Consider the following 27765-nt stretch of genomic DNA (forward strand, 5'->3'; position numbering starts at 1 on the left):
AGTAAGTAGACTGAGGTTTGGAAATTACTGTGTGGGTGATGCTGTGCCCTTTGAGTTCATCTTCAAGAGGTATGTGGTGTCCTGGATCCTGGTGATTTCTGGGTAGGGTAGCAGCCCCTGCTTCTCTTCTGTCCCCTTAGCATGTGTCGGGGCTGTCTCCTGTTACAGCCTCCCTCACACCCAGTAGTGAGTTCGCATACAGCGGTTATTACCATGGTATTTGATTCATGATAGTTTTATTTCCATTTCACATTTATTAGTTGGAATTCTACTGTAAGGAAGATATGTTTCCTCTCCCTGTGTTTATTTGGCTCTTCACCCTTGTCAGTATACACCTAGGGCTATTGTTTCCTGCGGTGAGGTGTTTTTACTTGGTGTGCAGATCGTCTCGGGTTTGACGATTAGAAATGCCTGCAGGTTGGCTGTCTCAGCACAGTGCTGCATTTAGTCTTGAAAACCACAAGTACACACAGTTGCACAGCTCCATTCAGCACCCCAGGTTTGTTCTGTTTGCTCATCTGGAACTTCTTTTTCCAGTAGACTCATGGTGTTTACACACGCAGTCCTAGACTACACAGCCCAGCACTTCTGAATTGTCACATGGTAATACCTAAGAGTCCCGCGTGCAGTGGGCTGTCGGGCATAGGGTACGCGTAGGCTTTGGAGGCCGGGGACTGGATACAGTGGGGTAGTCAGACATAGGGTACACATAGGCATGGGGTTACACCCTGTGTTCTTTTCTTATCCTTTGTACTATATTTACAGAACGTTTTTGCTTCCTTTAACTGGATTTATGGAAAGGAACCCTTGACTCCTTTCATTTCCTATACTGCATCCTTGGTTACATTGTTTCTAGGAACAGTGGTGACTTCTGTCTATATCTTTGGCATAGCCGCAGGCTTTGCTTTTGACTGGATGGAACGCTGGTAAATCACCTCAATCTGCTGCTTTGTAGGTTTGTGGAACTTATTTTTTCTCAAGATCTGCTTTTTACTCTTACCAAAATTCTCATTGTTATAAATCAGTCGTAGGTTCTGTTCTTCTGTGCCTTTTCTTACCAAGTAAAATCACTGTCTTGTCATGTTTATCCAGTGTTGTCCTTGTCCGTCACCGTGTTCTGAGTGCTCTGCCTGTTGTGATTGTAACGACCGATGCTTCAGTCATCACACACACGCAGTTGCCAGTGTGACCGCACTGCCACTCCCATCTCTGCCCCAGCTCCCTCTCTTTGGGGTTTCTGGTTGCTAGTGTTGGTGATGGGCTCCTTTGCCTATGCTTTCAGATGCAGACAGTGGACAGTGTTTTCAAATGTTCAGTTCCAACTGAGATCTTCAGGGTCCTGCTGTGGGAGAATTTCCTTTCCCGTCCCTTCTCACCTCCTAACCCAATAGGATGATAGGTGAAAGAGGGAGGGAGTTGTTTGTTTGTTTTTGTTTTGTTTTGTTTTTCGAGTCAGGGTTTCTCTAGCTTTGGAGCCTGTCCTGGAACTAGCTCTTGTAGACCAGACTGGCCTCGAACTCACAGAGATCCTCCTGCCTCTGCCTCCTGAGTGCTGGGATTAAAGGTGTGCACCACCATTGCCCAGCTGGGAGTTACTTTTAAAAAGAGAAGCTCCTAGTAGTACATACCTTTAAACCCAGGTTGGAGGATCTTGTGGATTCAGGGTCAGCCTAGTCTGCTAGTGAGTTCCTGGATAGCCAGAGCTACGTGTCACACATCTTTAATCCCAGCACTCAGGAGGCAGAAGTAGATATCTATGAATTTGAGGCCAGCCTGATCTACATAGTGAGTTCCAGAACAATCAGGGCTACACAGTGAAACCCTGTCTCAAAACATAAAGCAACAACAAAGAAAAAATGAAATATATAAAGTAAATGGACTTAGACTGATGGAAACTGAATTCTGCAAGTCCAACCCAAAGCAGGTGTTGAGAAGACCTCTGTAGAGGTACATACCGTTCTTCACAACAAGCTCGGGCAGAACTCCAAGCTCTCCCAATCAGCTGGTTCACGGGAGCCAAAACAGGCTATGGGGCAATCATCATTGCTATAAAGCAGTATGGGGCAGCTGCACCAGCAAGCCTCTACTGTAGTAACTCAGCCTTGGCTCCGCCCATTAAAATAAAAATCTCAAAGAGACTGGCAGAGGCAAATATTTTTTAAGCTCCCAGGTGACTGTAGTTTGCAGCCAAGTACTGAACTAACTGCCTGAGGATCTGCCACTGTGACTTCTGCTTAGGAGCTAAGGCCTGGCTCCAGACTGCAGTAAGGGACTAGCCTCCAGGAGACTCCAGGTGTTGGTCTTGGACTGCAGGACAGGAACGTAAGGTGTCCTTGCACTTCTGAGACAGATGTGTTGGACATGGCAGCTCTCCACAGCAGTAACAGTGCTAGAGGGCTCAGTCTCTTCCCATACATCAGCAGGAAGGCAGGGAATCCCCAACCTGTGTAGATAGCTGCCTAATCTATACTTAAGAAATCTTGGGGCTGGAGAGATGGCTCAGAGGTTAAGAGCATCGCCTGCTCTTCCAAAGGTCCTGAGTTCAATTTCCAGCAACCACATGGTGGCTCACAACCATCTGTAATGGGGTCTGGTGCCTTCTTCTGGCCTGCAGGCATACACACAGACAGAACACTGTGTACATAATAAGTAAATAAATAAATATTTTTTTAAAAAAAGAAATCTGCACCTGTGTCCTTCACGGTCCCCCTTTTGGGAAAAGACCACCATGTTGCCTGCATAGAATAATAGTGACAAGTAGCTGCAGTCATTGGTCCTCTGAACCTCCCTGGATTCTGTGTGCAGCCAGCAGGGATTGATCAACAGGAATAAAAAGTGTCAGGGAAACTGGGAGAAAACACAAAGGTAGCTAAGATGCAGATCACTATCTTTAGTTGAAGAGCCAGTTCAGAACTCAAAAACAAACAAAACCGCCCACCCAGGCTTCTGAAATGGAAAGGAGGATAAGAAAGCCTGGAAATTGATGTTCATTAAAACTGAAGGTCCGGAAGGGCAGCAGGGTGAAGTGCACAGTGTCTTTCTCCACATCTGCATTGGTGATGTGGGTAACGGGCAAGAGCATCTCGGGATGCGGGGAAGAGAGATGTGAGTGATGGGGCTACAAGAAGTCATTACCCCATCAGCCACAGGACAGTGACAGGCAGGAAGAAGCAGCTTTAAGAATTAATATAATATGCTAGAAGGATGTCCCGCACAGCTTAAAAATGATTGGGGAAGCACTAACCCAGCAAAGAACACTAGCTGTTCCCTGGCAGACTGGAGCCAGGTTGGGTATTCACAACCCCCTGTGACCCCAGTTGAAGGGGCCTCTTTGGGCATCTGCACATGTGTGCACCCACACAACACCTACACTGGAGATGGTAGAACAGAGGAGAAGACCTTAGAGCTTACTGGCCATACACTCTAGCCAAACCAGTACATATCAGGGTCTGTGAGAGAGCCTATTTTAAAAACTAAGGTGGGCCCTAGGGTTGTGGCACATGTCTTTCATGCCAGCATGTAAGAGACAGAGACAGGTGGATCTCTGAGTTTGAGGCCAGCCTCGTCTACATAGTGAGTTTCCCAGACATCCAGGGCTACATACAAGACTCTGTCTCGGAAACAAAAAAGTTGGAGAGCCACTAAGGAAGACACTCAACACCAACCTCTGGGGCCTTCATGTGGCATGAATGAATGAATGAATGAATGAATGAAGATCATCTGTTAAAGGCACCAGGACTCATAATGTCAAAATGTCATCATCAGGCCATTTGTTCCTTGTAAATGAAGCAGGAAAAACAGATCAACGTGGAAATGGAGGAGGGGGAGATTCATGGATGTTTGTGCTGAGGTCAGACATAGCTGTGGGTGCTCTGGTTCTGTGCACACACTTTCCAGATATTTAGTAGTGTCCAGAGGACAACCACAGAAGGAAATCACAGGTTCTTGGAGCCATTTCATTGTTTTTACAAGATAGCTCAGTGTGTTCTTGATCTGAAATGTAGTGTGCATTCTTTTTTATGTTGTAGAGTTACGCTGTTCCTCCCTCCAGACAGTATCTCCAGGTTTTTGAGTGAAATCATATTAGAAAATAGTCTAGGTTTGTTTTGGTTTGGTTTGGTTTTTACTAAAAAGAAAAAGAACAAACCACCCATGCATCGTTCATTTTCGGAGAGTTGTACAAAACAAAAGCTCTGGGTCAGTGATGGATTTGACAGCCTCCTGGAGCTTATTAAAATCAGAGTGCTGACTGATAGATCCAGAGAGAAGAACTCCTATACATTAGTAAAAAGTGCCACCATCCCTTAAAAGCCCTGTTTTCAGATTAGTCACTAAGTAAATCCTTACTTTTGGGCCCTGGGCTGTGTGCTCAGTGCTGTGCTGTACAGAGACAGAGCAGGGAGCAGGTCTGGCCCAACCAGCTAGGCGTCTTCCTTGTGCTGGACAACCGTGCAGACGTTGGGTGCAGCCTTCTTTTTTGGTGCAGTTTTTTTGTTTGGTTGTTTTTTTTGTGTGTGTGTTTGGTTTGGGTTTTTGTGTGTGTGTGTGTATTTTGTTTGGTTGTTTTTTTGTGTGTTTTGTTTGGTTGTTTTTGAGACAGGATTTCTCTTTGTAGCTCTGCCTGTCCTGGAACCCGCTCTGTAGATCAGGCTGGACTTAAACTCGCAGAGATCCTCCTGCCTCTGCTTTCCATGCTGGAATTAAAGGCGTGCACCACCACCACCCAACATGTAGTGTTGGACGATACACGGCTAATATGAACAAACAGCCATATCTACCATTTCCTGAACTCCCTGGCGTGTGTAAATGAATGTTCTCAAGGGCTTTAATTTAGCATTTAACTTGTTTTTTGTTTTTTTACACTTTTTTAAAAAATTGTTTTATGCACATGTGGTTTTTGCCTGCATGCATGTCTGTGTACCACATGCATGTCTGGTCTCTAAGGAGGTCAGATGTGGGCATCATATCCCCTGAAACTGAAGTTATGGACAGTTATCAGGCACTTTTCTACCGAATTATATCACCAGGCTCCTGAGCACTTTATTTTTTAAGTTGAGTTTCCGTTTGTCGTCGTTGGTGATAGTGGTTGTCCCACTAGGTGGCTCTTGCTGCCCTCCATCTTGCTGTGTAGCTCTGTCTGGTCTCACGGCAGTGACCCTCCTGCCTCTGCCTCCCAGATGCCGCTGCACTTGGCTTTTGAGTGCCTGGTTTATCCTACAGTTACAACTTAGCCAGGGTTGTTAGGTGACAGAATGGAACTGATTAGTATCAAGGTCTGGCTCACGTTCTGCACTGTTGTGGAGGGCAGAGGGGTGAGATTGGAAATGTCTGCCCTTCCAGTATCTAGTCAGGTCGCATGCCCACCCCAGGCAGGAGTCTGCCTCTCAGTGGATAGAGCAGACTGGCACAGAGCAGGAAGGGAGACCCTGAGGGGTATCTGACCACCACACCTGATAGGGACAACATCCTGTGATCAGTGTGCCTCTCTGCTTGCCTTCCTGGGGCTTAATCACATCTGCTCTCTGGGAAACCCTGCTCTATCAGGAAACGGATCCAGAGAAGCCCTTTCCTCGTGAACTAGGCAGCAGAGCCTCGCCGAGTGTGAGTGACCGTCATAGCATGGTTTTCTTTAGCCAGATGACCAGTCTTTCCTAGTAGTAATGCCCTTACAGCAGTCCCATTCAGATCCCCGCGACCCAGTCATTGTTTTGGGAAGGAGTGCCGAGCTATCAGACACCAGCTACTATAATTAGAAAGGGGAAAGCGGACACTCACCGAGCTAACGTCTTAGCTGTGGCGTTTGCAGCACTTTTTAAAAGTTAAGCAGCCTCCTCCTCGGTTCTGCTTCCTGAAATTCAAGCTGTACTGTTTGGGGGTTCTTGCATTCCAGTTTTTGTTACTGCTGTGAGCTCTCCTTCCCCCCCTCCCCCGTTTTAATCAGAGAACAAATTGCTGTCAGCACATTGAGTTCATGTGCCAGCCACATTCAGAACAGGGTGTTCTGTGCTCTTCAAAACAAAATTGCTCTAGGGCAGTAAGAGAACAATAAGTCAGAGCTCCGGTTGAAATGATGTTTGCAGCGACCGGGCTCACTTGATGTGGTTACACTCTGGATTGCACAGCTACACTGGGTAATTTGGTTTGGTTTGACTTTGTGGGGTTTGTTGGAGCACCCCCTTCCAGGTTACATTAGACCTTCAGTCAAGAGAAAATATTGTCTCTTTTTAACTTGCTTATTTCTCATAACCAAAAAAGCCCTAAGTAGAAGCATCCTGTATGTACTTCTGTTCACTTCGGACACGTCATAGATCATTTACTTCCTGTAAATCATGCTGGATGAGATTAGCAATAGACCTTCTGAGCTCTAGAGGCTGAGCTCCCGAGTGAGTCATGACGGCTCTTATTAAATATTTATTAAGTGAGTATTTGTACTGTGGAATACAAAGTCAAAAGTACCCATAGGTCTCCCAGAGACAGAGCAGCGGAAATGGGCTTCGGAGGAACTGGGTGCCTCTGTATAGATCACCTCCGAGAGTCTTCCCAGAGTCCTAGTGGTGAGTTCTTGTCAGCAGCCGTGGATGACTCACAGCAGTGCTCAGAGCCCAGCTAGTCCAGCCAGTGAGATGGAGAATCGTGGGCTGTGCTCGCCCTGCTCTGATCCTGCTTTTTTCTCTGACATCCCCAACTTCATGTAACGAGGAGATGGTGCATAGATGTCTGAGGCGGAGTGTATGTGGGAATGCCACTTAAGATGTTTAATTACATTTTTATTTATTTATTATGTGTGTGGGTATGCATGTGTAGATGAGAGGATAGCTTGTGGGAATTGATTCTCTTCTACCATCCGAGGCCCAGGTGCTGAGCTTAGCTTGTCAGGCGGAGACAGCCACCTCTACCTGCTGAGCTAGCTGCTGTTCCTCCAGAGGTGGTGTGGTTCCCAGCACAGGTGCTGGACAACTCAAAATTACCTATAACTCCAGCTTCGGGGGATTGGATGCCCTCTTCTGGTCTCTGTGGATACCTGTACACATACAACTTACACTCAAACAAGTGCATAAATAAATTAATACTTTTTTTTCCTTTATAGATGTGTGTGTGTCTGTGTGTGTTTGCCTGAATGTAAGCTTATGTACCACATGCATGCAGTGCCCACAGAGGCCAAAAGGGGGCTTTGGATCCCTAGGAACTAGAGTTACAGACAGTTACGAGCTTCCGTATAGGTGTTAGGATTTGAGCCCCAGGTCGTTGGCAAGAGCAGCAAGTGTTCTTAAGCATGAGCTCTCTCCAGCCTGTGTTTGCTTTCCTAACTGCCTTACTTCCTCCATTCTTCTTTCCTGCGCACAGAAGGCGAGCGTCTGAAATTATTTGATAATTTCAAACACATTATGCACTGCAGATCTGTCTAGGAAACTGACGTATAATCGGGGATCCTTCACAGGAGTGCCTGGGTTTCCTGTTTTGAAAACACATTCAGACTTGATCGACCAAAGCCACAGCAAATGTACTGATCGTTTCCTCCCCACTAAAGGCACTGGGCTTTCGGAAGAAGGCAGTCATCTAACTGTAGATGTCAGACTTCCCTGCCCCCAAATCTGTCGAGGTGTAAGCGAATAGGATGATAATCTGAGCACTAGATACGCTGTTAGTGGTAGATGGGCAAGTGCTGTGCTCAGCAGGTCTCTTACGGAAAGTAACGTCATTAGTCTAAATTCTATTTATTTATTTATTTATTTATTTATTTATTTATTTATTGTGGTTCTGGGGCTTGAACCTGGCTTTCTACTTGCTAAGCAGGTACTATGCCACCAAGTTCTATCCCTGCCCCTCGCTTTACTTCTTACTGTGAGATAGGCCATAGCTGTATGAGTGAGTCTACTGCCTCAGCCTCCTGAGTGGCTAGGCTTACAGGCCTGAGTTCAGGCTCAGATTAGATACCCAACCTGCTAAGGATTCAGTTTCTTTAAAAACATCACCTTTCACTCCAGGGAGAGGGAGGGAGGGAGGTATGGAGAGGGAGAGAGAGAGAGCGCACCATGTGCTCCCAAGCCTGTGGTGTGCATCTATTTTAAAGTAAAGTCAAATCTGTTGTTAAAATGGAAGAGGTTGCTGGCAGTACTCACTGCTGCCCAGCTGGGTCCCCTGTTCTCAGCCTGGTGTTTCCATGTTAAACATGCGCTCAGAGGGCAGGGTGGGTATTCTACAAGTTAGCCATTAGTTTATCTAGAACATTCCAAATGTGGTTATACTATAGAAGGCTTCATATATGTTAACGAGCATGGGATATAAGACGAGGCTTTGTACCTCGTCCTGACGTCAAAGCTGGCTGTAGCCATTGTTTGAAGGAGCTGACTCGGGATTGGACAGACAGCGGTCGCACCAAGCAGGGCGGTGTCCATCCCAGGGCTTTGTGTCCTGACTCTGGTGACCGAGGCCCTGCTGTCTGTAGCTCTTCACTCAGCGGAGTTTGTCTCACTTCTCGGCCTAGGCCAGATGGCTGACTGCAGGAATTAGCTTTAAAGCTAGCTTCTGGGCGGCTAAAACAGGAGACTGTAGAGGTCAGACAGTGAAAGTGGAGTGAGCTGGAATTGGATCTGTGTTTGGGAGACAACAGTTGTCATAGGACATGGAATTAATGTCTCGGGGAGGGTGGTTTCTCAAGTCTCTGAAGTCATTTAACCTAAAATCAGTTAAGCAGCCTTAGGGAAGCGATAGATCATCAAAGAAGAATCAGGGGGCTGTTCTGTCTCACAAGCCATTCGTCTTTCTTACTGAGCAAAAAGACCTGTCTGAAAAGGCGTATGGAGCTGGGCAGTGGTAGCGCACATTTAATCCCAGCACTCGGGAGGCAGAGGCAGGCAGATCTCTGTGGGTGCAAGGTCAGCCTGGTCGACAAGAGCTAGTTCCAGGACAGGCTCCACAGCTACAGAGAAACCCTGTCTGAGAGAGAGAGGGAGGGAGAGGAAGGAAGAAAAGGCATATGTAGCATTAGCACTAATAGTTGGCGCTGTGATGTAACTCAATGGCTGATGGCTTGCCTTACATGCACAAGTCCCTGGATTCAGTCCCCACCACTGTAGAAAATAATTAGAGCAAGATGTGGTGCATGCCTGTAATGATATAATAATAAAGCACTTGGAATGCAGTGGCAGAAAAATAAGCGTTCCAGGGCAGCCTGAGCTACATAAGAAGAGACTGCCTCCAAAATCCAGAAGCAATCTTTATTCAGCATGGATGTATTATTGCAGAAACAACCTTCAGTCCTAGGTATTATTATTTATTTTTGCCCAAGCATCTGAAACCAAGATCCTGTTACAAATGGTTAAGCCATTGTATATAGTCAAGACTATATGCATTCTCATAATTAATGTGTTTAAGCCAGTATTGTATGACCCTGTGTCATGGGGAAGAAAACTAGTAAGTATTCATTTAACCAAAAACAGAAAAAAATACTCTTGTTCTTAAACTGTCAGACTGGGTAGGCAAAGCTTCTAGAAGACACTGGGTGTGTCTTGTGGACAAGAGGGGGAAGCCGTGTTGCTGTGTGGCTTGTGACTGTCCTGTCTCCTCCCTCAGTCCACCTGGAAGGCTGCTGTGGCGGAAGGATGTTTGACTGCAGAGATGTGGTGTTCACTGTTGGCGAAGGAGAGGACCACGACATTCCAATTGGGGTCGACAAAGCCCTGGAGAAAATGCAAAGGGAAGAGCAGTGTGTTTTATACCTGGGACCACGGTAAGAAGCAGCGTTTCGGGACACAGTGGAGCTAGCTGCAGACCAAGGCCTGCCTGCTTGCTCGCTCAGTGTTCTTCCCACCGTGAAGTCATCTCATTAGTCAGGTGACAGTCGGGAAGTTTGGGGCCTCACACCACTGTGGAAGTTTCTGAGTGGTTGCCTCAGCTCGAGTCTGTTTAAGAATAGGATTGTTCCTGTACCGTGGTGCTACATCAGCAGAGACTGGCTTGTGCTCTCTTCTCTCCTTTGAATGCAGCGGGAGGGTGTTGAGAGTTGCAGTAGTAGTGCATGATTTACTACACTTGAATCCATGCCACATTCTTATATGGAGTCCCTGAAGGAAGAAAAAACCAGCTTGTTCTTCCTGGATCTAAAGGCAGCGGAGATGACTCATTTTTGCCTAAATTTTTCCCGTCATAAGGATAGCCATTGGCACTTCCAAGCTTAGAACTACCCGGCACTGACAGTCTCTTGTGAAAACATGTTTTGTATTATTTTTAGATCTAAAATTATACCATAAATTCAACTCTTCTATCTTGAGAAATGGACCCCTGAGAGAATCCAGGGGTGCCGCCTGCATGCAAGCGCATCTGCTTGTCCAGAGAGATTGCCACTGGCAGAATTCGGAGTTCTGAGACTCTTTGGCCTGCCCTCACCTCTAAGTGGTCCAGTGATAATAATGCTAATCTTCTCTGTAATCCTGCTTCCCAGTTTTCTTAGCCTTGGCAACACTTCCTTGAAAATTCTTCCAGAGTACTCCATCCTGATTCTAAAGCTGTTATGAGACCCTTTTGTCTGCTGTTTCTCTCACCCCTATTCTTCCATGGCTGTAGTCCATGTTGGCGTGTTTGATGCACTGTGCCATAGCTCACTCTACAATGAAGCTATTTCTTTTTGGCTGAAAGCCCCCCCTACTTTCATAATCTATAGTCCCTTTTTTTTTTTTTTTTTTAGATATCTTCTCACTTTTTTAGCTTTGGCTTCCCTAAAACTCACTATGTAAATCATGCTGGCCTCAAACTACCCGCCTCTGGCTCCCGAGTGCTGAGATTAAAGTTCTCTAATCACTTTAAATCTGACATTGCAGAATTATAGTAGCACTCCCCTCAGGTGGCATATATGTTCCAGGTATGTTCTCACGGTTGAGTCCTTAGGGATCAGCTCTGTAAAGGGTGAGCACACAGTAACACAGGCCCCAGATCTTTAGGTCTTAACCCAGCTGGTAAGACAGTAAAGCAAGTCAGACGCTTCTTAGTGTAGCTGGGTCTTGCAGGTCACACTGGCACGCTTTCTCCACAGCCCAGCATGGTGGCATGGGGCAGGTCACCTAGCCATCTTGCAAGGTTGCAGAGGCCTGCGTGGAGAAGTCAGGTGAAGCCTTAGCAAACCCCCTGCCCAGAGGAGCCCTTCCTCATTAGCTCCTACTGCCTTTGCAATGGCTTTTGTTCCTTTTACCCTTAGGCCACAGGAAAATAATCTCTGCAGAACAAAGGGTAGGCTTTTCAAATCTTTTCAGGCATAAAAACTATCAAGTTCTTGTAAGTTTTGGTATATAAAGGGTTTTTTTCCTGACTGCCCCCCCGGGGGGGGGGGGGCAGTGTTGAAATATCTCTGGGGTATTTTGTTGATATATTGAGTTCTGTAAAGTACGTTCTGTGCAGTGCTGTCTACACTGTCTTCATGTGTGTGTGATGCTTACATGTATGTTGACCATCCCTATGCACCAGGTATGGTTGTATGCGTGCAACATACGGACTTGTCTTGTTCAGATAAAATGCTGATCCAGTTTATACTCTGAGTGGTCTTCTGTATGCCACCTTCCCCCACACCACAGAATCACACACACACACACACACACACCTTCCTTGACATCCACAAACTCCTTGACAGGATGTTTTCTTAAACTAACAAGACATCCAGTTTTCCCCCACTGGGGTGGTGTCTTTTCTTTGCAGTGTTCTCTAGAATACTGAGCCTGGCAGTCCCTCCTGGAGACATTCCCACTCCAAGAGTTTTCCTCACTGTTCTTAAGTGTATTATCTGTGCTCAAAGAAATAATTAAATATGGTGACTGATCTCTCTTTTGTTTTAGGTTAAATACTGATAACTTTTTTCTCTTTCCTTTTTACTTTATGACTCTTTTGTAACAATCCCAAACAAAACACAGGCTGTTAAGAGTGGACTAATTATGAGCCAGCCGTGTGGGTCCCCAGCTCCCTCTGGACAGTAGGGTCTGAGCTTGGTACTGTCTCCGTGACCTCTCGAGAAGCACTTGCCTCTGACCTCAGCTTTGTCTGTAAGGAGCAGCTGGTGAGAGCCCACGCAAGTGCTGCTGTTCCCTATAAGGCCGGCTGGCCCTTGACCCCTTTCTGTGTCTGCCCTAAAGGCAGCTGTTGCTCAGGTGTTGACTCTGGACTCCTTTTCTGATGTTTCATCTTCCAGTCAGGTCCTGCTTTGCCCAGTCTGAGTTGGTGTGAGTCGGGCACCTTCTGTTTAACAGAGTCAGGCTAGCTGTTTCTGGAATGGATGGGTGTGTGCCTGGTCTCCCAAGATGTGTCCACCAGTCTTAGCAGAATTATTGTTTTAACCAGGAGAGCCGGTACAAATAATCTTCTTTAATCCCCTGGTAATAGTTAGGCTGTGTCTCCTTCAAACCTGTCCCCACACTCCCCATCCTCCACCCCACCGCATAATGGAGCCTCCAGCGAGAGCCCCTCTTAGGCAGCCCTCACCACTGTTAATGTTTAGGGCTAGATAATTCCTGGTTGTAGCAGAGGAGGATTGCCCTGTGCCATGACAATGTACAGCAATATTCCTGGACTGTCTCTGCCAGCCACTAGTAGTCCTACTCAAATCTCCAAACATTGCTACATGTTTCCTGACAAAAAAGGGTTAAAATCAACCCAGTGAACCGTCTCTGTTCCAAGCGAATGCCATTCATCTGTTGCATCCGTCCCTACTTAGCAGAACTGCGGATCCCAGCATCTCTCAGCAGCAGACTTAAGAAGTACCCACCTGCCTGCCTCCGTTGCAGCAGGTGAGGGACAGGTGAGACAGCCTACCCTCCCCACCCCAGGGAGAAAACCAGGCACCATTTCCTAGAATTGGCCACTGGCAATTGTACCCTTTCCTTTATTGCTTTGCTGAAGATGCCCTTTGCCTGTGTCGGGGCTGCCGCACCCAGTTCTTCCCAGGCGCCTGCCCCTCTGCTCCTGCTGCTCATGGTCTTGTGTAGCAGTGGAGGTGAGCGAGTGAGCAGGCCTTCGTGAAAACTCAGAGGGGTTGGAGGAGTGGCACTGCAGCATGGTGTGTGCATTCTTCCCCAGTCCCAAGACCCAAGTGGGATATTACTAGCCTTAAACCAGTTTTGACATCTTTCAAACCATGACCAAAAAGTTTGGATTAACTGAACTTTTTGTGCCATTTCATATTTCAAGAGTAGCTTGGCTCGCAGCAGATAAAAATGGTGTCCTGGTGAACCCCTTGTTATATACTGAGCACTGTTCTGATTTTTTTTTCTTTTTGTTTTTTTTGAGACAGTGTCTCTCTATTTGTAGCCTTGGCTGTTCTGGAATTAAGAGAGATCTGCCTGCCTCTGCCTCCCAAATGCTGGAATTAAAGGCTCGGACCACTACACCCAGCTTAGGGCAGTGTTCTAGATGCTGGGAAACCCTAAAACAGACAGATCTCCATGAGGTTCTGTTCTATCAGACACATGCTTCCCAAATACATTGAATTTGTTTAAGATCTGAAACAGTTCCCTGGACCTAATTTACAAAAGCTTGGTGTGATGGCATACCCCAGTAAACCAGCACCCTACTTAGCAAGGCCTTGTTTCTCAAAATTAAATTTACACTGCTCCGGGTTTATTTTGTCTTTTTTTAACTTAGTAAGTTTTGGCTAAAGGATATTTACTGCATCTTAAACAGGATAATTAAGAGGTGTAAAAGTTTGTATGCCTCTAAGTGGGGTGCTGGGCTGCTGGCTGTGGCCATGTGTTCTGTTCTGTTTTCAGTGCCCCTTTTAACTCTTTAAGAGCTGTTTTCTTGACCGATGTGCTGCCTTTATGGTTTATCTGATTGGAGGCAGTAGTGCTTTAGGGTGAGAAGCTTGTTCTGAAACAAAGACTTGAGAGTAGGAGAGGGCCATGGTGGGGAAGGTTCCCGCGGGAGGGGAGGAAGCACGAGAGAGTTGGGGTAAAATGACAGGTTTGTTACAGACAAGTATGAAACTGCCAAAGAACAAGAAGCAACAGTCATAGATGACAAAATGTTGAAAGTGAATCAAACAGAACTGTGTTGACTTTAATGGTAATAGTAGCCGACTGCTGTGTCCTCTCTGCCCATAGAGCTTAAAGGAAAAAAATCCCTCGTAGCAAAAAAGGAAAGGATTAAGTCGCAAATCAAGCAGAGAAAAAGACATCAATATTGAAAAGCATATCAAACAGACTGTCCCAGGTAGTGCAGGAATTATGTATGTGTGTTAGAGACGAACGTGTGTGCGTGCGTGCATCTGTGTGTGTGTGCGCGCACGCACGTTCACGCACATGCAGCCGGGTCTAAGAAAACACAGCAGTGAACCGCGGGATGTTTCTCCTTCTGGTCAGCCTCTGCTGGGTCTCTGAGTCTCTGATGGTGCTGATTCTACACTTCAGAAGAACAAAGGAGGTACCTGGAATTGCATCAGTTCTTTTAAAGTCTTGTTTTTCCCTCTGCATTTCAGATACGGTTTTGGAGAGGCAGGGAAGCCTAAATTTGGCATTGAGCCCAATGCTGAGCTTACGTATGAAGTTACGCTTAAGAGCTTTGAAAAGGTGAGAAAAGTGAACTTCTCAAAAGTCGTGGTGGGTCTCTTCTCATACCCTTCCCGTCGCTGTGTATTAGGCGGTTTGACTAAGTGGTGTCTATTTCTGTGATTCCTGCCCCCACCCCGTCACTTCTGCCCACAGCCTGGGAAGCTGATGTAAGGGTGGATATATAAGAGGAGCTGGCATTATTTTGTTACTGTGTGTGTCAGCCTTTGTTTTTCTGCTGCTTTTTTTTTTTTTTTAAACTCTTGGGTAGAATCCAAGACTTGTTCCCTTATTTGTTCCTAGGCTTGTTCTTTTTCTACTTTTTTTCCTGGGTTGAGGACAAAAAAGTTCACGTACTGCCAAGCAGCTCCTTGGGGGAGGTGGGGGTGCAGCTTTCAGGGCTGAACGGATTGTACCCTTCACAGGAGCCTCCGCTGGGGCTCCAGGTTATGATCTCAAGATCTCAGCCTTGGCGCCAGCAGGGCTATGACTAGGGACAAGAAACAAACCTGCTACCCAGCTGTTCTCATGCTGGTCCAAGAGTAGGGGAGGAAATCTGCCATGGCCTTGGACTTGCTCACTCCCACCCAGGGCTACCTCTGTAGGTCCTAGCTGCCTTTGCTGGGCAGACACACCGCATCCCCATAGGCTGAGTAGGCTGTCGTCCTCAGCTGTATCTCCAAGTGACCAACATCCCACCCTTCCTGAAGCTCCTCAGCAACGGCCCTTTTTATCTTTGTTCCAATGCTGCCACAGCCCCATGATCTGTCCATTAGGTCTTCACTAGGAAATGTCCTTCCATGTCATACTAGATCCCAAAGGACAGTTGTCACCTCCTAGCCTGTAAGTCTGGGTTCTCCCTCTCCAGCGTCCTGTCCCCCAGCACACATGCTCTTGTCACACCATTGCTGCTTTCGAGGAGTAACCTCCTTTGAAGGCCTCCAAACTCAGGACTGATCTCTTCATGGGCTTTTATTGCTAAGGTGGCAAAAAGAGTCTTTAGCACATGATTGTCAAGGCCTTTGACTGTCCTGATCCTTCTTAGAGAGGACCCTTCTCACTGTCACCTCTCCACAAGTGTGCCTGTTCACGTCACTGGGCGGACTCACAGGTAGAGGCCTGTGCTGTCTTTGGAATTCACCTGCCCCAATCCCCTGCCTTAAAGAAAGGAAATTGAAGTCAGAAGCCAGACGTGGTGGTGCACACTTATAATCCCAGTGCTCTAAAGGCTAAAGCAGAAGGATCGCATGTCTCAGGCCAGCCTGGGCTACATAGCCTGACCCTGTCGCCACCACCACACCCCATGAACAAATACAAAGAGAGAGCTGGGGAGACCGGGTAAGCATGCGGGCCTGTGCTCAGACCTCTAGCACCGTGTGAAAGCTGGACGTGGAGGCATGTGCCCGTGACCCAAGGCTGAGCAGACAGGAGCATCTCTGAGACTTGCTGGCTGGCCAGCCTAGCTAGTCAGTTTTCCGAGTTTAGTGAGAGACCCTGTCTCAAAACCTTCAGTGAAGCTCTGGTAAGATGGCTGCCCGGGTAAAGCACTAGCTACAAACCCAGCGGCCTGAGTTTGTCTCTAGAACCCCACAGAAGGGGAACTGACTCTCTGCAGGGCTGCCCTCTGACCTCTGTGGGCACACACAGTGCACATGCACACACACACATAACAGCACAGAAAATCCATAAAGCTTTAGAAAGGACGCAAAGGAAAACTGTGTTGAAAAATAAATAAAAATGTTACTGTCTTAAAAATAGGTGGGGAGTGATAGAGAAAGACATCTAACATTGGCCGTGGTCTACACTCATTAGCAGTGTTTGTTGGTTTTGGTTTCTCCAGACAGGGTTTCTCTGTGTAACAGCCCTAGCAGTCCTGGAACTAGCTCTGCAGGCCAGGCTGGCCTCGAACTCACAGATCCGCCTGCCCCTGCCTCCCAAGTGCTGGGATTAAAGGTGTGCACCACCACTGCCCAGCTCCACTTGAAAGAAATTGTGGGGGGTTTTGTTTTGTTTTAAGGTATCTTTTTATTTGATGTGCATTGGTATCTGTCCTGCCCGTGTGTCTGTGAGAGGGTGTCAGATTTCCTAGAACAGTTGTGAGCTGCCATGTGGGTGCTGGCATTGAACCCGGGTCCTCTGGAAGAGCAGCCAGTGCTCTAAGCTGCTGAGCCATCTCACCAGCCCTCCATTTGAACTTTCTAATTCCTGTGTACCAAATAGAGCCAACCACGCCTATTACTTTTTCCCAGAATAACACAGTTATTCCGCTGTGTTCTGTGATCTCAAATCCAGCTGTATATATGAATTTTTTTTTAAGTGCTGGGGGTTGAACCCATGGTCTCGAGCACACAGAACAAGCACTGTCTCACTGAGCAGCGGCCCCAGAGCTGCTGTTTCTAGACCTGTGTGTGCTGCTGTGGAGGGTCGGGTACACATAATACAAACCATACTTCACCAGATGACAGTGAAGTCATTTATGTGCAGCCTGCAGTGATAGGTTCGCACGAGCTGCATCTTTCCCGTCGCATTTTGCTGAAAATCCCCCAAGTGAAAGCAGGCATTGTGGTGTGCACCGGTCACCCCTGCACTGGGGAGGTGGCAGCAGGAGGCTCGGAAGTTCAAGGTCATCCTTGTCTGCAGGGTTAAGATGGAGGCCAGCCTGGACCATCAGTAATAATCCCACTTCAGAGCTGGAAAGCGAGTAGCTTGGTCCTCCCTGAGGCTAGAGTGCAGTCCATCGGCAGCATGGGTCAGACCACAGCTTGGGAGCTCTGCCTGCCAGGGTCTTTGCATTTGGGTATCTTCTAGAAGTAGCCGCTGTTTGTTCTCTAGACTTCAGCTGGTGTGCGTTCTGCTCATCTAACTGCCACAAATCTGTACACAGGCCAAAGAGTCCTGGGAGATGGACACCAAAGAAAAGCTGGAGCAGGCGGCCATTGTCAAAGAGAAGGGAACCGTGTACTTCAAGGTGCGTGAGTCCTGTAAATCCTTCCATGTTAAGCTGTGTGTTCACGTGTCCATGAACTGTTTATTTACTGTAGTGTTCCCTGCTCTTCATTCTGTCAACACCTGTTTGGTAAGAATGACCCTCAGTTCTCACAGGCCTGCTCTTAGCAGTGAGAGCGTTAGCGTGAAGGAGATAACTGCAGGCCCTCTCTGTAGCTGTCCTCAGAGCAGACTACACCTGGCCGGCTCACCCGCATCCGTAGCACTCCCTGCCCAGCAGGTCCTGCTTGGCCCATGCAGTAAGTGTGGAGAGAAAGGATGGAGAGTGGTTATTACGGGTCAGAGTTCACAGCAGTGACATGTGACAGGAAAGAACATGCAGTCTGCAGACATGTGGAGTGATTTCCCCACGTGCAGCAGTGGGCTTGCTTTCTCGTCTCCAGGTTGTCCTCATTACAGTTTCCCGTTGAGAAATGTGTTACCTTTGCGTTCTAAGTGGGAACGGCAGTTTTCACAGCCTGTCGGTATCTTCAAAATAAGTCTTAAATAGTTGAGAATATTGTCATTTAAGACAGGGTTTCTCTGTGTCCTGGCTGTCCAGGAACTTGCTCTGTGGACCAGACCGGCCTCAATCTCACAGAGATCCGCCTGCCTCTGGATTAAAGGTGTGCACCACCACTGCCCATCTTGTGTGATGAGTTTTATCTAGAAATATATCACTGCTGCTATAACTGAGCAGCAAAATAGAGATGCCTCTAGTGGTGATGGCTGGGGACCCAGAACGCCCTGGGGACTGGCATGGGTGACTCAGCATCCAGGGATGCCCAGCACACCCCTCCCAAGGACCTTCTGAACCTTGCAGTGGCCACAGTGATGCCACTTACAGCTGCCCTGAGTGACAGCTGCTTCCCCGGAGCCCTGTCCATGGGACCTAGGAGCCAGTGCTTTATCCCACAGGTCCTAATCCCAGGTGCAAGAAAAGAGATTTCAGAATGACATGCAGCTTGCTTGCCAGTCTATTCCCAAATGTGTGTAAAGACTTAGTGATAAGAATCAAGAATGGCTCCACTCTACTGGGGTAGGTGGTGGTGTCTGAGGAGCTGACTCAGTTCCCTGCCTTGTAGTAAAGAGATTGACGCCAGAAACAGCTGTGGTGGCACACACCTTTAATCCCAGTGCTCTAGAAGCAGAAGCAAAGGCTCTCTGAGTTCAAGGCCAGGTCTCCATAGCAAGATCCAACCAGCCAGGGCTATAGAGTGAGGCCCTATCTGGGGGGGGGGGGGGGTGGAGAGTAGGAGAGGCTGCCCATGTGTTCTTCAATTATCTTTCTTGTATTGGCAGTCTTTAAAAAAAAAATTTTCTTTAGCTCGTTAAAGAATTTCATTTTTTTTTCCTAACTCTATATATAAAGCGGAGGCCTGAGTCGAGTGTTCATGAGCTTATTTCCGAGATAACACTGCTGTATCTACAGCCTCATCTGCGGGAGGGGACCAAGCTGAAGAACTGTGAGACTGTAGTCACCCCCCAGAACACTGCCATAGACATTTTAGGTGACTGGGCCTTTTGTTTTGGGGGGGTAGTTCATCTGCTTTCCACTTTGAACTGAAACCCATGATTGGGTTCTAGGATTGTTTTAGTGTGTGTGCACGCTGCGTGTAGTGAAGATGAGCTTGGTTTACCCTGAGTGATGCTGGATCATCATTTTAAAGCATGTTTTTCACTGTGGGTGAAATCCAGAGATTTTTAATAATAATACATGCATTTGTTTATTCTTAACAAAGATGCTAAAATAATGTATGAATCATCAGAAAGCATACAGATAGAAGCTCTGCACGGGAATCCGGAACATTAGGCCTTTGCTTTTCCTATGATTGAGATCACTCGCCTGTGTTGGTTGGGCCACATCAACATTACAGTGATGATACATACATATAGGTTTCAACATGTTCTGAATCTTCCTAAAATCACCAACCTGGATCAAATATGGATCATCAGTCACACATATGGAACATGGTGTTTTTAGCATGTAATTTGATAGATCTTTCAAAACGTTAGTCTGTTGAAGGGAAAATTAATGAAAGGTTCGAAACCGCTGACCTAAGGGCTTAGCTCAGAACGTCTCTGAACATTCTGTCCCGCCAGAGTTCCTGGAGGCAGCTTCCTAATGATAGATCACAGCGGTGATGTTCGCTGGAGCTGCAGATTCCAGCAGCGCTGGTGGGCTGCCTCCTGTGCATGGTCCCTTCCCTGCGCAGCACTCAGAGCAGACTTCACTACCAGCTCCGGCTCCCCAGGGTGGTGCACACTGCCTGCAGATGTGTGGGTCCTGCAGAGTTGGGCTGTCCTGCGGATTTGGACTTCAGGACATCGGCACGTTTTTTATCCACCTGCCAGTTTGGTTCACTGCTGTGAGCAAAGTAGGATTGATGTTGGAACTTCCTTTCCACCTCGGAACACTCATGAGAAGCAGGAAATGACTGTCCTCACCTGGTTCTGACCTGGCCTGCGAAGGCTGGGCTCACTGCTGTGTGCGGGTGTCTTGTGCCCCCTAGTGTCCGCAGGAAGGAAGTGTGGCTGGCTGGCTGGCCATGGCGAGGGCTCCACACTGTGGGCCGTGCTCACGGCACTGAGTGCAGTCAGTGCTCAGTGGGTGATCCTGGGTCTAACGTCCCGCAGGGCGGACTGCCCTCCTGCCACCTGATAGGAAGTGAGCTCTGCCCAGGCTGCCCTCGCCTGTATTGCGGTTTCATGTGCCAGATTCCCAGACGCTGCTCCACTGCGGCGTTAGTTAGTGCAGCAGTCAGCACTCGTCAGCAGGGCCAGGGCCTGTGCCGGCCATGCCTGGGATTCTGCTTACAGCGCTTCTCAACCTGTTGGTTGACCCCTAAAGGGCCACAGCGTAAAGGAAGATGGAGAACCACTGTTCTGGAAGCTGAGGCAGGGAGACAGCAAGTTTGAAGCTAGTCTTGACAACTTAACAAGGCCCTGTCTGTCTAAAATACAAACGAAGGCTTGGCGATATAATGGGTATAGTGCTTGCTTAGTGTGCGTGAGGCCTTGGGTTCAGTCCTTAGTACTGCAGAGGAGGGGCGGTAGGACAAGCAAGAGTAGACTAGTTTTCTCTCACATTGAGTTTTGATGTTAAGATTGCTTAGACTGTATGCTGCCAACCAGCTAGGTGTGTTCCCACTGCCTGTAGATCAGCACACCATACTCTGGCCCACTGCCTACTCTTACAAGTAAAATGATGCCAGGGCTCAGCCACACTGCAGCACAGCCACACTGCTGCACAGCCGCCGGGGCACAGCCAAACTGCTGCAGTTTTGCCTGTGTTGACAGGTGCTGCTTTCACACTACTACTGAGAGCCGGGGACTTGCACAATCTGCTTTAGATAGCCTAGGCTTGCTGTCTGGGGACTACGTTACCATATTGCACTATTTACTATGCAATGTTGAATGCCAGGAGGAAAGAGAAAAGTCACCCCCTTTTCCATAAGCCATACGGCTCACCACCCTTTTGAAAGACTGTTGAATGTTGGCTTCAAATGGTGTAACCACCTGCTGCCAGGCTAAAAGAATGCCAGAAACCCAGCACGCTGTGGTGTCAGCCTGCTGCAGGCTACTTCACAGGCTCGCACAGGACTAGGAAGGGGCAGGAGAGCTGAGGCCTGGAAGCTGAAGGACACAGAGCGGGGTTGTCGTGAGGACTCAGCTGAGGCAGGCCTTGCTCACTTCACTCTGCCTGCTAGAGCACAGTACCAGGTCATCACCGGCTTTCTCCTCCTAGGGCGGCAAGTACATGCAGGCTGCGATTCAGTACGGAAAGATAGTGTCCTGGCTGGAGATGGAGTACGGCCTGTCAGAGAAGGAATCCAAAGCCTCTGAGTCGTTCCTGCTTGCAGCCTTCCTGAACCTGGCCATGTGCTACCTGAAGCTCCGCGAGTACACCAAAGCTGTGGAGTGCTGCGACAAGGTGGGTGATGTGCCCAGGGCTGGGGCCGTCTTTGCCCTCCGCCTCTCTCGGCTGTCTCCTCTATGCTCAGCATGAGCTGGGACTCTCATTGGATTGGGCTAGACACGGACTGGGTTCTTTTGTTTGTTTGGGGTTTTTTGTGGGGGGGGGGTTAAGTTATAAACAGACTGGCCCATTAGCTTGGGCTTCTTATTAACTCTTATAACTTATAACTATATATTCTAGTATATGTTAGCCACATGGCTCAGTACCTTTTTCAGCAAGGCAGCCACATCTTGTGGCTGGGCCAGGACTCCCAAGGAATGGGCTTCCTTCTTCCCAGAATTCTCCTGTTCTCATTGACCTGCCTCTACTTCCTGCCTGGCTACTGGCCAATCAGCGTTTGTTTAAAATATAATTGACAGAATATAGACGATTGGACATGGACTGTTTTTGTTTTACATAAAATTTTCACAGAATTGGTGGCAGTTTTCTGTCGTGGCCTTACTTACACTGGTTTTAAGTGTCATAGTAAAGAAAGAACTCTGAGTTCCGCCTTTTGTTTTGTTTCCATGCTGGGGATTGTGCCTCGTGCCTGCTAGGCAAATACTCTGCCCCCAGCCCCCTTTGTGTGTGTGTGTGTGTGTGTGTGTGTGTGTGTATCTCTGTGAGTTTGGAGTTTGAGGCCAGCCTGGTTTACAGAGTGAGTTCCAGGACAGCCAGGACTCTTTCACAGAGAAACCCTGGTTGCGGGGGGGGTGCTTTTTGGAATTCAAGCATAAAGACATTTTACTTTTTAACTGTCTGTCTGTGTGTGTTACCATGTGGGGGAGCGTACATGTGTGCACGCAGGTGCTGCCAGGGCCAGCAGGGGCCATCTGAGCCCCTGGAGCTTGAGTTACAGGCAGTTGTGAGCCGCCCCATGTGGGTGCTGGCCGCTGAATTCAAATCTGCAAGATCTTAGCCACTGAATGATTTCTACAGCTCCCTCTCCCCATTCCCTAATCGTTTATCATGCGGGTGTGGGTGGTTGTGTGCAAGCCATGGTGCACACTGGTGGACAGCTCTCGGAGTCAGTTCTCCTTCCACCGTCTGGGTCCCGAGGACCAAACCCAGTTTGTGACGCTCATCAGCAAGGGCCTTCACCCACGAGCCAGCTCAGTGTCCCCCCCCCAGTCACCACTCTACACACGCCCTCTTCCCTTCACACGTGTACACTAGCACCCGTGTTTATGGTTTTCAGGCCAGGTCTCAGATCCCAGTCTGACCTCACATTTGCTGTGTAGCCACAAATGACCTTGAAGTTCTGACCCTCCTGCCTCCAGCTCTTGAGTGTTGTGATTACAGTCATACACAACACCAAGGGTGGTTTTGTTTTTGGTGTTTTTGTTTCGGGGTTTGGTTTTTTGTTTTTGTTTTTTTTTTAACTTACTTATTTATTATGTGTACAAAATTCTGCTTCCATGTATGCCCACACACCAGAAGAGGACGCCAGGTCTCATTACAGATGGTTGTGAGCCATCATGTGGTTGCTGGGAATTAAACTCAGGACCTCTGGAAGAGCACTCTTAACTCCTGAGCCATCTCTCCAGCCCCCTGGGGTTTTTTTGTTGTTGTTGTTTTAAGCTAGGGATAAAATTCAGGATTTTGTATGTACTGAGCAAGCTGAGCTACAACCCCGCTGTCCATAGATTCAGGGCTGGAAAGATGGCTCAGTGGTTCTGAGAGCATTTGCTGTGCAAGCATGGGCGGCCAGAGTCTCAGTCTCTCTGCACCCACATAGCAAGCCTGCCTAGCCCATAGAGTGGGAACACTGAGTAGACAGGAAGTGGAGGGTCGTGAAGGCTGTTGGCTGCCAGCCTCCCTGAAAATTAGGAGCTCCAGGTTCAAAGCAAGACCCTGCCTGAAAAGGGGTAAGGCAGAGAGTAATAGAGGAAGATCTGTGGCCTCTGGTGCGTGCGTGCGTGTGTGTGCGTGCATGTGTGTACATGCACACCCATACACTTACGCACAATACACATAAAAATAAGTTTAAAGGTGATTAGAGAAAGATTTGGTCTTAGTTGTGTGAAGCCAGGACTCCCCTTCCCATCAGATGAGTGCACTCAGGGGTGACATTGTGTTTGCACAGGGTGAATTCCTAGAACTAGAAGTTCTAGAGATTTTAGGTAGGGCTCGGAGAGGCAGAGCAGGCAGATCTCTGTGAGTTCAAGGTCAGCCTGGTCTACAGAGTGAGTTCCAGGACAGGACCCAAAGCTGCACAGAGAAACCCTGTCTCAAAAAAAAAAAATCGTAGGTGGGGAGGAAGTGGCTCAGTGAAGTGCCTGTCACAGGAGCATGCGGACCTGAGTCTGGGCCCTGGCGCCCGCAGAAGAGCTGACCCTGAGGAGTGAGAGCAGCTCCGTGGAGGGCACCGCCGCTCTTACAGAGGACCCAGGTCACACGGCAGCTCACTTTCTGAACCTCCAGTCAGAGTCCACAGGCGTGCAGGTGCGCAGACGTGCACGCAGGCAAATGCCCACACACGCGCAAAAATAATAATGATTATTATTGTTCTTCTGGGCCACCCATGCCTATAACCGCAGTGTTGCTGGGACAGACTGGCCCCACTGACCAGCAGGCTAGCAGGAGACTGTCTCACACACGAGTGCACGGCTCCTGGAGGTGGACATCCGGCCCATGTACACGAGTGCACACGTACAGAACATGTACACAAGTGCACACGTACACAAATCAGGCTGGGGCACTTGTCTTACACTTAGTTCAAAAGTTTCTATTCATGTTTGGCTGGCACTGTTGCTGTGGGCAGAGAAGGGCGGCAGAAGGGCATAGCAGAGGAAACAAAGCCACCTCTAGGGCTTAGAGTGGCACACACTTTTAATCCCAGCACTTTGGAGGCAGGGACAGGTGGATCTCCGCGAGTTTGAGGCCAGCCTGAGTTCCAGGACAGCCAGAGCTACATAGTAACACCCTGTCTCAAAACAAACAAACAAACAAAAAAATACCACACACCCTTTGACCTTCCTCTAGTCCAGTGATCCTCAACCACTGTGACCTTTAATACTTTAATACAGTTCTTCATGTTATGGTGACACCCCCAACCATAAAATTATTTCATTGCTACTTCATAACTGTAATTTTGCTACTGTTATGAAATTATAAATACGATATTCAGGATATCTGATAATGTGACCCCCAGGGGGTTATGACCCCCAGGTTGAGAACCACTGCTCTAATCTCTTACTGTCCTGGTCAGTAAAGACTCACTGATGGAGTTGCCCTCAGAGTCCAGTCAAGCCTCCCGTCAGGAAGCAGTGCTTCAACACAGGAGCTTTGGAAGAGACATTTTATACTAAACCATTGAAAACCAAAGTGAATTTGATTATTACGTGACCATTATATATAACTACGCTTATCTTAGGGTATAACAGCTGTCCCACTATCTCAGCCCCCTCACCCGACTCCCTCATTCTGTACACTCTTTACTAAATTCATTTTTAATGCCCTCAAGTGAGAACTGCAGCCAGCCCTTGTAAACTGCAGGCGTCTGTTCTAGGCCCTTGGACTGGACAGCGCCAACGAGAAAGGCTTGTACCGAAGGGGTGAAGCTCAGCTGCTCATGAATGAGTTTGAGTCAGCCAAAGGTGACTTTGAGAGAGTGCTGGAAGTGAATCCGCAGAATAAGGCCGCGAGACTGCAGATCTCCCTGTGCCAGAAGAAGGCCAAGGAGCACAACGAGCGGGACCGCAAGGTGTACGCCAACATGTTCAAGAAGTTTGCAGAGCAGGACGCGAAGGTATGTGCAAGGCCCTGGCCCTTGGCAGCTGAGCTGAGCTTGCCCAGTGGAGGGCTAACTCCTTGAGACACACCAAAGCTCTTGGGTTTTAGGCTTTGAATTGTTAGTTTGTTCGTTTGTTTTTTGTAAGATTCTGTAGACCTGCCGGGCTGTAGTGGTGCACGCCTTTAATCCCAGCACTCGGGAGGCAGAGGCAGGCGGATCTCTGAGTTCGAGGCCAGCCTGGTCCACAAGAGCTAGTTCCAGGACAGGCCCTAGAAACTTCAGGGAAACCCTGTTTCGAAAAACCAAAAAAAAAAAAAAAAAAGATTCTGTAGACCTGACTAGCTTCAATTCACTGATCCTCCTGCCTTTGCCTCATGAGTTCTAGGATTATAGGCGTCAGTCACTAAACCAAGTTAGCTTGTTATTTAAAAATATTAATAAATTCAGCCAAATGGTGGTGGCTCACACCTTCAGTCCCAACACTGGGGAGGCAGATGCTGGCGGGTCTCTGAGTTCAAGGACAGCCAGGGATACACAAAGAAACCCTGTCTTGGAAAAAAAAAAATACATTCTAAGCCCATCAGTATTTTTTCCGAGTAATAGCTCCTGGTTGAGATAGTGCCAGGCTGACAGTCGTCTGTCTGAAGACGGGTCAGCTTCTTGCTCCACAGGCATCCTCTGCTCCCAGTCTGTCCTCCGTCCCCAGCTTCTGCTACCGCAGGACTTAGCTATTCCACAGCCACCTCGGATAGCAAGCTCTTCCATTGCATGCCACCACCGCATTCGCCAACTGTGCACCCCAAATACAAGCATCCACGTTTGTAGACCCAATAAAACCATCTTGGGAAGGCCGGGGTTAATTTTATTTCCACCTCTGTTAACCCCCAGGAAGCGGCCAGCAAAGCAACAAGCAAGACGACTGTAGAAGAAGCGGCTGGTAAAAGACCTGAAAGTCAGGCCATGGAAGAAGGGAAGGCCGAAGGCCATGTATGACGCCACGCCAAGGAGGGAAGAGAGTCCTGACGCCCTCGGCCCTCCTCGCTGGGCTCACACCCAGCTCAGGACTGAACAGTGTTTAGTGTAAGGTTTGTTACAGTCTCTGGGATTCTGGAAGCAAATGGCAAAACCAGTAGCTTCCCAAAATAACCACCTGCTGCTGCTGCCTGGGGTGGGGTGGAGGACACGCCAGGAAGCAGGCCAGCAAGGGCCGCTGGTGTGGAGACCAAGCCAGCGCCCAAGTCCAGCTCATTTCAGTTTGTCCCCTCAGTGTCCAGCACGGCGTCCCTTGATCCTAATGCCCGGCTGCTGGGAGAGTCTCCGTCTGCCCTTCAGTAGCACTGCAGGACCCTCTGAAAACCTAACTCCGTGATCTCTGCTTTCCTCCTAGGAGGCGGGGCAGGGGTGGAAGGTGAGGTTTTGTTGGAAACTAACTCAAGTGCTGAGGACATAAGCCCAAAACGAGGGGTCCCCAGGTCCACAGCAGACTCGCAGGCCACTTGCCTGCCTGCCTATCCAGCGGCTTCCAGGGTCCCTTCTCTGACTCCTCTCGAGTGTGGCTGTCTGTCCTACCCAGGCTAGCCTTCCCCACTTGTGCGTGGAGAGCAGTTGGAGTGGCCTTGCTGTCCCCGCTGTCCCTCCTCTTAGGACTGAGTTAGCGCTCGGTGCGCCACGCTCGCTGCTGCTGCTCAGCCTCGTGTTTCTGCCTCGCTGTGAAGAGCCTGAGGCTCCCTCTTGTCCTAGACGTGGAGTGGACTGATGTCCAGATCCAACTAAGACTGGTGCGGTCACTCCTTTTTTTTTTTTTTTTAATTGCTTGTAAGCATGTTAGCGCGGCGCTATGGAAGGAACGTCACACTCCTCTATCATGCAAAAATACTTTTTTGCTTGGGTTTTGAAAGGCAGAATCTGTGAGGTTTGAAAGCAGGCAGTTCCTCTTAGAGTAAGGGTACCTGGAGGTGCTTGTCCCCCTGTTCCACAGCCTCTTCATTCTGGTGTGGACTGTAAAGGATGCCGGCTTCCCGTGCAGGTACATCACACCAAACTCTCCAGCACTTGGGCATGGATCAGGGCACGTTTTAAATAGTCACGAAGTTGGATTTTAGTCCTATGGGTAATGGATGGGATTGAGCAAGCCTTGCTTCTCCACAGCCAAGAAACCCCCAAGGGGATGCATCTAACAGCCCAGGGAGCCATTACCTAAGCCTGGAAACCTCGCTTTCCTAGCCCTAGGAACACTGGCAGTTGCGTTTATATGGGTTTTTATTTTTATGGTGGTTTTAATAAAGCAAGTCTCATCTTTAGGACCTTAAAACCTACAAATTAAGTTGTTCCCCACTGTTCTGATTTTATTCCACGTGCAACAGGCTGAATTAAGTTTTGAGGAGTTTCGTTTACTGGTGACTAAAATCCCTTGAACTTCACACTTTACGCTTCTTCCTCTTTCCATGAATGTTTTCAACCCTGGTCTCCCTTAGGAGGCACAGAGAGCTGGAGGTGACTTCTCTTATTTAACTCTCCAATGTCTGTAGTTTTGTTGACTAGACTGCAGAAACAGTGGGGGCATG

General features: G+C 48.3%; 1 protein-coding gene across 1 annotated transcript in view; it reads left to right on the forward strand.

The window, feature by feature from the left end:
- The window catches only part of Fkbp5 (FKBP prolyl isomerase 5), an 82349-nt gene extending 54829 nt beyond the window's left edge, over positions 1-27520 (forward strand). The window contains exons 6-11 of the mRNA XM_038342232.1: positions 9574-9730; positions 14453-14543; positions 17407-17490; positions 21256-21441; positions 24977-25216; positions 26090-27520. Of these exons, the coding sequence (XP_038198160.1) occupies positions 9574-9730; positions 14453-14543; positions 17407-17490; positions 21256-21441; positions 24977-25216; positions 26090-26194 (863 nt within the window). The 3' untranslated portion in view covers positions 26195-27520. The remainder of the gene's footprint in view (positions 1-9573; positions 9731-14452; positions 14544-17406; positions 17491-21255; positions 21442-24976; positions 25217-26089) is intronic.
- The last annotated feature ends 245 nt before the right edge of the window (positions 27521-27765 follow it).

This window comes from Arvicola amphibius, chromosome 9 (assembly GCF_903992535.2).
Source record: "Arvicola amphibius chromosome 9, mArvAmp1.2, whole genome shotgun sequence".
Taxonomy (NCBI): Eukaryota; Metazoa; Chordata; class Mammalia; order Rodentia; family Cricetidae; genus Arvicola; species Arvicola amphibius.